The sequence below is a fragment of the Orbicella franksi genome, chromosome 5 (genome assembly GCF_964199315.1).
Source record: "Orbicella franksi chromosome 5, jaOrbFran1.1, whole genome shotgun sequence".
NCBI lineage: Eukaryota > Metazoa > Cnidaria > Anthozoa > Scleractinia > Merulinidae > Orbicella > Orbicella franksi.
Window position 1 is genome coordinate 23,274,893 of NC_138149.1, and position 12,845 is coordinate 23,287,737.

The 12,845-nt window shown below is 40.2% G+C and overlaps 1 protein-coding gene across 1 annotated transcript in view; it reads left to right on the forward strand.

Moving 5' to 3' along the window:
* Nucleotides 1-12,121, forward strand: part of LOC145486871 (uncharacterized) — a 33,980-nt gene extending 21,859 nt beyond the window's left edge. Inside the window, exons 5-7 of the mRNA XM_081465584.1 lie at nt 9,197-9,439; nt 10,845-10,922; nt 11,925-12,121. Coding sequence (XP_081321710.1) covers nt 9,197-9,439; nt 10,845-10,922; nt 11,925-12,121 — 518 coding nt within the window. The remainder of the gene's footprint in view (nt 1-9,196; nt 9,440-10,844; nt 10,923-11,924) is intronic.
* The last annotated feature ends 724 nt before the right edge of the window (nt 12,122-12,845 follow it).

The following is a 12,845-nucleotide window of genomic DNA, read 5'->3' on the forward strand; positions in this document are numbered from 1 at the left end:
CGCACCGAATTTAATAAAACAATTATTCCATTCGCGCTTGTTGGATATGAGATTGGTTATAGCCAACTCGGCCCTACGGGCCTCGTTGGCTATTTACCATCTCATATCCAACGCGCGCTCATGGAATAATTGTTAATTATTCCCCAAAAAACTGCGCGTGTTGCGAGAAATATTTGAAGTATGATAAACACAATAGCTTCCATTTGACTTTAAATATATGCTTGGATATTTGTCCTTGAACATTATCTGTTTCTCAAGGCTCACACTTTTCCTTGAACTACGCTCTCGGAAAACTGTTCGCCTCTCGAAGCAGATAATATCCGCGGACAAATATCCGAGCATATTTTCACGCCAAATGGAGGCTATTGTTTATATAGCGAATAGCGAATAGTGCGAATAGTTTTAATAGCCTGGAAGAGTGCGAATATAAGCGAACAGTCGCGAATAGTGGCAAATAGAAGCAAATAAGGTACCCAGTATCTCGCAGTCAGCCTCGCAGTAACGTGGGATGGGATTTTCCTACTAAAAATCATAGACTCAAATCAGGGCAAAAGGTGTTTCTAAACGTAATTTCTTCTGTTTTCATTGCTGCAAAAGCGTAAATATGTCTTTATTAGGCTATCCTGGTGTTTTCTGATTTCTTTATGTCGGCGATAGACAGCCTTAGCCTGAGTCCTGAGAAGAAAAGGTAATAAATTCACTGAAATTCTGTCGCTTAATTGGATAATTAATTAACGCAAGATATAGCTTAGATGTTTTTGTTTTTATAGCCGGTTATCAGAGCAGCTCGTTTGTGTCTTTCCAGTTGATAAACTAATCACAGACCACTTGCCTCACATTGGTATTTGTATTGTTTCTTAGCTTGTTTTGTTTTTTGTTTTTTGTTTTTGTTTTTCACAGAACGTGCTTGGTCGAATTTATCAGCTTCCGCAGATAAACGCTATATTGCTCTAACTGATCAATTTGAACAAATCTAGATCAGTGCTGAAGTAAAGCGGTGACTGTTGACGACTATTCGTCATTATTCGCTTCTGTTCGCCACTATTCGCACTATTCGAGACTATTCGCACTATTCTTACCATTCGCCATTCGTTACTCGTGACTATTCGCTATTCGCTATTCGGATTTTCCAGACACCAATTTTCTTTCCGCCTATTGTATGTTTCTTTTTGAAGGTTACAACTTCAACCGTAGCATACATTATTCGTTCAATATCGGCAGTTTTAATTTCTCTGGAAGACCCACAGCCGAACCTGACTTCAAGAAAAAAAACAAACATTTTGAAACGTGAAACTTAAGAAATCAATCGATTACAGTTGCATCCATCATGTTTGGCCTAAATATTCGAGCACGACCATTTCATGTAAACAGGTACACTCTACTTTAAAAATAACCGTCTCATCGCAGCATTTCTTAAAATCTTGGTCTAAGACCAGGTAATGATAACAAAGCACGAGCAGTTGGCAAAACGTCATGATCAACTGTCGAAAAGTTGTGGCATAACTCGGCAAGATCATTCAACGTTTGTATTTCTTAGCCATGTGCTTGCAATTCTAATGGTTAAAATTGCCCCTGTCTTTTACCACCAGATTTACAGATGAATCGTTCGTTTCCCATCACCTAATATGTAACATACCTCTGAATAAAACACAGACTGTGACATCATTTTGCTCGGAGTGTTCCAACAGTCGTCCGGCACTTGCAAAACGTTAGAAGCAAAACAGAAAACTACAAAGGATACTTCGTCAATCGCACTGCGCTGTTCAGATTTCTTTCTTACAAAGTTTCCAGACTTCGCTCTCTCTCAAAATTCCAAGAATTCGCCGTTCTGTTGGGTAGTCCGAATAACTGTCACGGCGTTGGTTGAAAGTTCTTGACTTTGTTTGGTGGTCCCAGTTCAGACTACCCGCAGATGTGGATTGCGTGACAAATGGCCACTTGCAAAGTGAGTCAAGATGGCGGCGAGTGAATCCAAACCGTTTGCTTGTGCAAGTAAGGTAATTCGCATTGTCAGCCTAAATAAACACTTTTGGACAAAATTGGAGGATGTAGGGAAGGAGGGGGGGGGTTGGGGGAGAGGGTGTTGCTCAATTTTGCAAGAGGACAGGACTCGACGAATCACAAAGCCGCAGGTCCTGCTATTATGGCATGTTTACGTGGATTAATGGAAAGTATTACCGCGTTTACAAAAGTTGTGCAACACACCTTTCCTCTTACCTTTAAAATACATGTTTGTCGTTCGTGGTTTTTAAATAGAAATGCACCCGGGCTGGGATACAAAAGGGACAAAGGAGGCTTAGAGGGCATCAGGTTTTAGATACGCGGGGTGAGTTTACCTACATATTCACCCCTGTTGCTTTCTGCTAAACTATATGGACTACTATATGGGCGCTTTCCATTCAACCAGAAATTCCGAAACTTGCGAAAAGGGAAAGGAAAAGGTTCCAGAAAATCCGGAAATTTTTGGTCGAATGAAAAGTGCCCATATAAATACCTCATTGGCCGTTAGGAGAAAAGTATGTATTAGAGAGGAGTCCGCTGTGGAGAGGTGACCGTTAGTGGAGGTTTCGACTGTATCGTCTATATAGTTTTAAAAAAAGTAAGTAACAGGAGTGAATACGTACGTAAATTCTCAACACTTACCCATTTAAGACCAGTGCCTCCTAGGCTTTCTTTTCCCATACCAGTCAAGTCCTCAGTGCATTTCTATACCAAAAGCACCTATATACCTGTATTTTAAAGTTGAATAGGAAGTGTGTGTGTGTGTGTGTGTGTGTGTGTGTGTGTGTGTGTGTTTATTAGCGGTAATAAAGTCGAAACTCTCTACAACGGCCACCTTGGGGACAGAGAAAAGTGGCCGTTATGGAGCGATATTAGTAGGGGTGAAAATTGACACTGATATTTTCTCGGGATTCAGCATTTTTATCTTTAAAAAAATGCTCACTGTAACATGTAAATACGTAACGTAATCAAAATATAACATATAGATTTAGCCAAGCCTAAAAGCGGAGCTCCTGGGCCGGGTTGTCCAAAGCCCGATTAAGCTAGTCCGGGTTAAGCGAGAATTTTGATTTCAATTTTGTAACTTTGCAGTGAGATTTTCTGTATATTGTTTGACCTTCTGGTTTGAGTTTGAATGATCTCAAAATACACAAAACAAAACCAATGAAAAAATTTCTATACAAGAACTATTTATACTTCTGTTAACTTAAATCCTGGGTTAGCATTAACCGGCTTCCGAACAACCCAACCACATTTACAACAAGTTAATTTGACATAAGACCGCGATCCAATAAAAAAAACAGCACTTGGTCAGCCGTCCACTTTAAAGAAAAACGTGAACTCGATGAGCTCCAGACTTGAGTTCGCAATATGGTCACGTGATACTGGTCAGCGAAAACCTTGATTTGACAGGCGTCAATTGACCATAATATGGATATCCAATATCAAAGAAGAAGGCTATAAATCAAGGCTGTATATTTCTGTCAACCTTTAAGCTTAGCTGGAGAGTGGCCGCCATCTTGCGCGACCTCGCCGCCGTCGCCGTCGCCGTCGTGCGTACTCGCCCACGAGCAATACCGCTAGCCATGATAACCATGAGAAAATCCATTCCTGCGCTTCCTTTTCTTTTCTATATGAATATGGGACTCCGCTTCGCGGTCCTTCGGGCCGCCGGATCTCCGCTATCGATAAAACAGAAACCAAACAGAGATATAGACCAACGGCTCTCGTTATGGATCAAGTTTCGTGACCATTTCCAATAAAATAAATGTGGTTCTGTAGACAGCGTTCGTCAGTTGTTGATTAACGGGCCGCTTTGAAGAGGTTATTTTGGCAGTTGGGACGCGTTTTAGTGGCTGTTGCCTTTGTAGAGAGGTTGCTGTTATAGAGAGATTAAAATAAGAGTGACCGTCCGCCGGGACAAAAAAAAAGTGGTCGTTGTAGAGAGGTGCCAATTTGCGTAGATTCGACTTTAGTTTCCATTTTTTCACGCAGAGAAAACACCGTGCCTAAACGTGCAAGGAGCAGTTTGGATTTCCTGTCCATGTTCCCGGGGGAGGGGGCAGACTCTCATATAAAAATAATGGGGGTGCTCGTCGTTCCTTTTACGGGCTAAAATGAGTTTTTAGTAGCCCTTAGGGTGTTTAGCCTCAAGAGGTTCACAGCGGGAGTTCTTGCGATGCCTTTTAGGGTACTGAGCCAAAAAAAAAAAAAATTGACACGGGATAATGTGTTATGTAAGAATTAGTATCTCTTAGGGAGAAATAATTTCAAGCCACGCCCACAAAATAGGATCTTGGTACCCCTTAGGGATGCTTCACAAAGTTTTTGACGAGCATCCCCATCCTTCTTATATGGGTGTCTCTCTCCCTTCGGGGTCCACGTCGCCATCTTCACTCACTTTGCAAAACGTCAGAGGGGAGTCTCAAAGTCTGGAAAGTCTGGAAATATCATGTGATATTAGGTGATGGGAAACGAACGATTCAGGGGCAATCGGTAACCATTAGAATTGCAAGTACATGGCTAAGAAATACAAACGTTGAATGATCTTGCCGAGTTATGCCACAACTTTTCGACAGTTGATCATGAAGTCTCGCTAACTGCTCGCGGTTTGTTATCATTACCTGGTCTTAGACCAAGATTTTAAGAAATGCTGCGATGAGACGTTTATTTTTAAAGTAGAGTGTACCTGTTTACATGAAATGGTCATGCTCGAATATTTAGGCCAAACATGATGGATGCAACTGTAATCGATTGATTTCTTAAGTTTCACGTTTCAAAATGTTTGTTTTTTTTTCTTGAAGTCAGGTTCGGCTGTGGGTCTTCCAGAGAAATTAAAACTGCCGATATTGAACGAATAATGTATGCTACGGTTGAAGTTGTAACCTTCAAAAAGAAACATACAGTAGGCGGAAGGAAAATCAGTTTCGGGCGATCTGCAGGTGCCGGTGATCGAAATAAATTTGCAGAACATTGCAATGCACCAATAGCAGCGTTTATTTTCAGGTTACAAGCATCTTTATCGACGAAAAGGTATCCATTCGCTTATTTCTGTTCTTGGTGAAGGTAGCTTTCCAAGTTCCATGTGGGTTTCAAGAATGACGAAATTATCAAAACGTACCACACGTTTCTGTCTCTCGAGAGGACACTTTTTTTCGGGCCGCGGAAGAGACTTTTACACAACATAATATTGTGTATAGGCTTTCAGAAAATTTTAGTTTCGACTTCAAATTCAATGTACCAGTGGGCTTTTGATGGTATTGAAATTAGCTAAAATTAGCCCTTTCGCTCACGAGCTTCGATTAAGGTACTTGTATCGGCCTAACATATTATAAGACTTGAAGCTTTTGCTAATCAAATTAATGCTTTAGAAACAGCAAGACATGCACTATGAGCCACTCAAAGTATATTGATAGACATCATCGCGTTGATTTGTACGAGCGAAAAGAAAATACACAATTTTCGGCCATTTTCGGCGGCAGCCAGCGGCTAAAATTAATGGCGATTTTCGAACTTTCCTCGATTTCGAAAAAACTAAAGTGCCTCAGGACCTTTGAATGGTATTTTCGAAAACAGCTCTCTATAGAAGTTATTTGGGCACAGTATGAAGAAATGCGAAATTTCGCGACTGTCATCTCATTCTCGGTATTTAGAGGATTTCTCTCTTACAAACGTCAGTAACCAAATTAATAATTTAGATTGATTCGCCCTTTGTAATCACGAAGTTATTCGTTCTTTTTTTTTTTAAGTTGAGTTTTTTTTAGTTGCCAGAGTTTGTTTGGCTGTTTGTAGCTTGGCGATGTAATGGCGCGTAGTGATGTGTGAGTTTACCTCTCTGATCGTTGCCGTATTTGAGAGAATTTCTGTGGAATAAATTTAACGAATTCTCTCGCTATCTGTTACTCAAGTTACCGTCAAAAACTCTGCTTTCGAACGATTCGCAACCAGTGACAGAAATTGTTTTTATAGTACAACCTCAAACTTTGCAAGAAATTTCACACCGGAGAACACTTTTGGATAACTTAACTGTTGAACTAAATGCAACTAACATAAAGCAGTTGGAAATAAATACGTTCTTTAATACATCTTTCTTTGTCTAGTATCTGAGTTACTCGCCCGTTCGCTCGTTAGACGTTTTACCAATGGTTTGTTGACGGCCCGCAAGCCAATTCAATGACGAAGTTGCGTAAACAAACTTAAGCCAATTTACCGCAAGAAAAAAAAGATAAACATCTTATTGGCCGGTTTAGGGTCGGTCCCAAAAGTAAAAAACGATGACCCCGGGCTTGAAAATGCTCCCCTCGGCCTGCGGCCTCTGGCAGCATCTTCAAGACCTCGGTCACCGTTTCTCACTTTGCGGACCTCCCAGCCGGCCAATAACATATTTATTCTCGCATTTTGATTGGTTTTCGCCTATAATCTATTAGAGGACAGACGCACGATTGAGGTCATCATTACAAAGTTTTTCCCGGAAAGTTTTGAGAATTAAGATAATATTTTACGAGTCTGGGCAATAGATTAGGTACAAAAAAGTCTTGTCGAGGCTTTGAATAGGTACAAAAAGCAGGAAGAAGAAAGAAAAAGCCGTTCTGTTTTAGAAAATGACTCGGAAAAAAATTCTCGAGCAGTCTCAGTCGGAAGTCGAGCGAGACTAAACCAAACACAAAATTGGTAAGAAACCATTGCTTTGTCTCGAATTTAACAAACCTAATGAACAAACTTTTTTATGACATAGATTTATTTAAAAAATCCTACTTTTCTCAGTCTCAAAGTAATTGTTGACACAGATTGATGTCAGGAATGAAACATCAAAACGTCATCTCTTAAAATCAGTTTAAATAGACACTCAACCTCGCTATCCCTCGCGAGTGTTCCAGTACGTTTCAGGGCACAGCAGCGAGCAAAGTATAGCTCACTACAGCTCACGGCCAACTGTATTGCAGCTATAAGGTATCTGCGACACTATATCAAACTGATTTGAGAATCACCAACCACCGAGGACACAAATTTCCATCGTCACTAACGCTCCTGTCATTCAAAACTCCAATCGATTGGCCTCCAGTGTTGACCGCAACCGCAAGTTTTCCAAGCGTATTTTTCAACTCACGCAATATTCAAGGTCAACAAGTCCAGGCTTTTCGGTTCACAGGGCTGCTCTGATGACAAAAACGAACTTGATATTTCCAGCAGTTTCTTTAAGATTTGCAGATTTCGCAGTTCAATTCTGCTTTCGCTGTAAGTTTTCAGTCCACGAGAAGCGACGCTTAAGTCAAGTTTAACAGTGATGTGATTTTCCTGGGCCGATCACAATTCTTTGCTACACGTAGTAACCAAATGGGATTGCTTCATTTTGAGTAGACAATAGATTAATTACGTCAAGTTGCTATTTTCGTGTTTGCCAAGGCTGCTTTCGAGTTATGGTGAAAGATGCTGCAATGAAAAGGTTTTTTAGGCAGTAGGTTGTTTCTTTATTATATAAAACAAATAGATTCCATATTGCCGTGCGTCTGTTCAGTAATAGATCACAGAAGACGTCAAAATGTGGTAAGAACATCAGCGACACACTCAGCTATCGCCTCGTGTGGCACTTACTTGTTCTTACCACATTTTGACGTCATCTGCGATCTATTACTAAACAGACGCATGACAACATAGAATCTATTTGTTAATTTGACACTATAGCCATAAAATGAGCTCGATTTGAGCTCGGCTACATAACGAAAAGTCTTTTTGCAATTATAGACCAAAATTCTCTTTACAACGGCTATTGCCAAATCTTCATCAAAGGATGTGTTTTTCGTAGTAAGAGCTATCATCTGCAAGCGAAAAACAGACAAATATTAAGTGCCAAAAACTTCTTCTTTTATTATTAGTTTCTAAGTCCCGTAAATATATTTTTAACTATTAACGAGAAGATGTTTTTGCAATCCTCTTTTTTGCCAATTTATTCGGCCATTTTATGGCCAGGGAGAGGGCGAAATCTATTTTCCCAAATATTCCTGAAAGTAAGCCGTATTTAGAAAAATGAACCCCCAAACCGTTGATCATGAAAACTTATCAATACCTTTATACAAACTCGAAATAAAGGTAAGTTAGATTTTGACCGTGGCCACACTTTGCTCGATTTTTCTGTGCATTTCCTCTTAAGCTCCCAGGTACCATCCAAGGGTTGTGGTAGACATCGCGTTAACGATGGCTTTAGATGTAGACGGGGGTACGTTCCATTGATAGAGGGCCTGAAGGACCCTCGCCCAGTTCTGAAGCAGCTCAAGCGGAATGTTGCCTCCACGGTAGAGGTCGTCAGTAGATCAGTTTTAGATCTCATCAAAGGTAGAGAGATACACAACCTCATGTCGATGGAGCGGACAAACTCTTCTTAAAACTTCATCATATGGTGCAATGGATGCGCTCAGCCGAAGACGAAGAAGAAAAAGAAGCCATCAGAAAGTTAATGTAAGGGGAGAGGAATCAGTGATATTGGCAGGAAAACTGGAGAAAAATGAAGAACACAAACAATAGGAGAGAAAATGAGAACCCGCAATACAAGTTCTGGGAGTTTATAACTTGGTCACGAGTCCAGTATTAATTTAGGTGATCAGATAAGAAGCAGTATTTTCTTTCTGGTGACGTCTTGGACAAGGATAACTGATGACTTCTTACTGTTTTTAACGGTCTCATATTTCCTTATCTTTTCTCTTGCAGTTGCGTTTTGCACTCTCTATTAACAATGTCAGTGGACTTTAAATGCATTTTTTTTTGGCTGTTTACGGATTAAAATCTCAGTTCAGTAGAGACAAAATTGCCGCGGTTTAGGAACGATTTCTTTTCCAAGTTGAATGGCTTGTAACCACCTTGATTTTTCCATCGGCCATTCTATCCTGAGATCGCCGGGTCTGTCCAAAACGTTCCATTTCAACCCTACCACTCAGTATCAAATTTATTTGTGACGTGTCTAATCACAGGTCTTGAGTATGGCGATTTATATCATACTAAACGCCTGAATGTTTGCCAGCTGTCACGTAGTAACTATGCGACGAGACAAATGCAACATCTCGAGAACTGCTTCCCTGCATGACTAATGAACTATCGTGGGCGTGCTAAATACAAAAGAAAGTTACTGAACACAATCCAACTCTGCTCTTGTCGCAGTTTAAGCGATATCATATCTCTTTTTATGGTACGTTTCATTATCTAGACGACAGAGAACGAGACCTTGTCTTGCCAAGTGGGGTACTCGAGGCTCTTCAGCTGCAGACGTGTGATGCAAATGATGTCATTGCTCGACTACAAGACAGTCTGTCATGGGAGCAAGCGCAACTGGAAAAGCCAGGTCCAGAGACTAAGAGGCTGATTCGCTGCCTTTGCATGAACGCTAAAGTTGGAGGCAGGGTGGATGTTGTCAAAAAACTAAGAGAAATTGTCCCTGCTGGTACGACAGGTGAGATTTTTGGTTATCCTCGCTCGCAATATGTGAAACGTCCTGGTTAAAACTGTCTTGTTCTTGTTAAGATAGCTTGCTTAAATGTGATTGATCTTTAAACTGCTTTGAACGCCTGTGTCTCGGTCGGAGACTGGCGATCTAAATGAAACCATTCACCGTGACCATTACGACGAAAATTAGTGTTTAGTAAATAACCTTTACATTCTAATTCTATTTACATTTAATTCAGTCCTCAAACTTTCTTCTGCCATGCTGAGAAGTAACCACCAGCTGCTTGGCTATTTGCTATAAGGCTCTGTACTGAGCTAAACAAAAACAAATCTCGCTAGTGGACTTATTATTTAACTTTTCATCTTAGAGTAAATTTCTACAGCTACCTCGAACTCTTGGCTTTGTCCGATTCAAGTCAATTAAAAACAAGCAATGGCAGGATTATGAGATTAACACGGGCCTTCTACAAGAAATTAAATTAAAATAAATAGGTTACAAAGATACATTTGTTGATATTTTAATTTGTTGATATTTAACCACGAAAAGCTATAAAGCTACGAAAATCGCTGTTTTTATTAAGAAAATGTGCAACAATGATTATCATCAGTATAGCATTCAGTCAGTCGTCACCGGCACCAAATTTCACATTTGGTTTCACTCCGCCACCACAACACAACAAATTGTAGATCGTTTACTGACCAATCGATATTGACTACGAGCGGACATGTTTGGGTAAGCCTATTGTGCCATTGTGATGAAAGGGGGGTACCTCCTCTCGGCCGTATAATGGTGAACAGAGAGCTTAAGCAAACCACGACGACGACGGCAACGAGAACGTCACCAAACAAAAGGTTTAATGAGCAAAACAATAGCTGTGCACGTGCGTTATAAATCTTTGTATATTTCTTTGCCGTCCTCTGCAAAACAACACTTGAAATGACCAAGTTTTGCGTCGTCCGAGAAACGCGAACAACGACGGCTAATTTTTTCGTATTTCCATTTGGAATTGAACGCTGTCATTGCATATTTCGCCTGAGCACGTTTTTAGAGCCATTGGCGTACTGAACAGTTCTAGACAATTGCGAATTTCGCTGGTGAAATATAAACTCATTTTTGATTTGTCGTCGTCCTCGGCGTCGCCGTCGTCGTTGCTTAAGCTCCCTAACGTCATTAGTACGGAGGAACTCACTAGAGTAGTATGCCGGAAAGCCTTTTAAGTATGCAGGAAATCAAAATCGTTATACAAGAAATCCATGACAGGACTTCTCTTCGCTGATCTATTAGTGTTAAATCAACCAGATTTCATCAAATTTGTTTAGCCGCCTTGGAGTAAGGTTTGGTAGAAAGTCTTACCTACCCACTAGCATAAGATAGACAGGTGGTGGTTGATATACAACTAATTTTCTTTTAGGACCTCTTTTGCCTGAAACTCTAGATGTGGTAAATATTCCTTTTCGCCAAAGGCAGGAGCTCACAATTAACTTGAGTGGTAAGGAGTAATCTGTAGACTTATAGTAGTCGAGGCATAGAGTGGAGCACAGCAGACGTAAGCAACTCCAAAATATTGGTCGATCCGAAAGCGCCCCTTTACTTTTGCAAAGAATAGGAAAATAATTTACGCGCTTATGAGGGCTGATGTGGGTTCCTCTGTGACTATTGTAATTTATTTATTTTTCCCAACATCAGTAAAAAAAAAAAATCAATTCAAAATGTTCCATTATTATAAAAGATCTTTTGCTAACTCGCAAAGGTTTGGGCCACTTTTGTGAAAGGCTTTACTATTTTAATAAAATGAATGAAACAAAATTATGTTAAACTAAATGTATTATTTTGAATTTGTTCAAAATTATAACCTGCCTTTCATATCTTACATCATGCTCCCTTTTACACTTAATAACTCGCAGAGAAGAAATTGTGCTCAGTAAAAGTTTACTTTACTGCGTAAATGGCAACTACAATACCGTTCAGTACAGTACAGTGCGATGCGGTGCGGTGTGGTTCGGTGCGGTGCAGTGCAGTGCGGTACAGTACGATACAATGCAATAATGGTTTAATGTGAATATACACTTATCTTTGGTGGTGCACTACAATAGCTCACCAGCTAGTTTAGAAGCATATCACTAAGCATATCACATACTAGAAAAGAAATATTGAAAATCAAGAGCAATGCTCCTTAAAAGGTATCCACTCCATTTTTATGCTCCATAGTATACCCCACTTTTGATAGGACTACTATTATTCAAGTTGGAAGCAGGAAGCTCCAAAAATTTTAAATTTCAAGATATCATAAAAGCATGTGGCCCTGTCAAGCGTTATTTATATACCGTCTGGGACTGTTAGACGTCAGACGTTTGAACAGTTTGAAAAAAGTAGAAATTAATGTGGCCCAAACAAGCATGAAAGTTCACATGCGACTTCTGCTGACGAATACAACAACATCATCAACAACAAAAACAACAAAAGAAACTCGAAGGTCTTTATTGCTTTTTAGGAGGAGATGAATGGAAATTTTTTGCAGACAGACTGCGTTTAACTCCCGCCGAGATCCACTTCCTCGACAAGCGAGTGATTAACCCATGTGACGTTGCATTGAGCCACAGTAGAAGACAAGGTTTCACAAGAAGTGCAGGAGAGCTCTATGATGCATTGGTAGAATGCGATCTTCCCGTAATGGCTGATTTGCTTTAAGGAAAGAATCGCAACCTTAAATAGATGAGGTTGTTTTCTACAGCAATTCCTAAATTGTGTTGGCAAGCCTCTCTCTACCAATTGTGGTTGTCACGATTATCAAGCCATTTTCGTTTGTAATTTTATAATACAATTTTAAGCCGCGGTCTAACGATCGCAAAATTTCAATGCAACATATCGCAACATTTAAAATATGTTTAACGTGCAGCGTGCAACTATTCACTTATGGATGCTAGCGGGAGGTTACTAAGCACGAAAGAAGCTTAAGGGTCGCAGAGGCGATAGCCGAGTGCGACTCTAGCTTCTTGAGTGCTTAGCAACCTACCAAGTGCATCCATAACTCGATAGTAGCACGCTGCACGTTTACCATTTCTTTCATAACATTGAGACTTTTGAGATAGTATAGTATAGTATATATTGAATCTCATCCGGCTCAAACGAAGTCAAAAGCGTTATAAACCCGCGTGAAAATTGAAAACAAACCGCACATGCATGGTTAAAGCTTTTGGTGGTTGAGCTCTCTGTCCTTCACGGCCTCTTCGGCAAAAGAAAAGAACAATATGGAACCAGAAATTTCTTAAAAGCGAGAGTGGAGAAGAAAGCGAACAAACACCTCTGGCTTTGAGCTGTTTGAGATGCTCTTATTCAATAGCAGGCTTTCGGGTTTGGTTTTCCTTTCTACTTCGTTTTAAATTGATGAGTTGCTCGTCTAAGGCTGAACTTC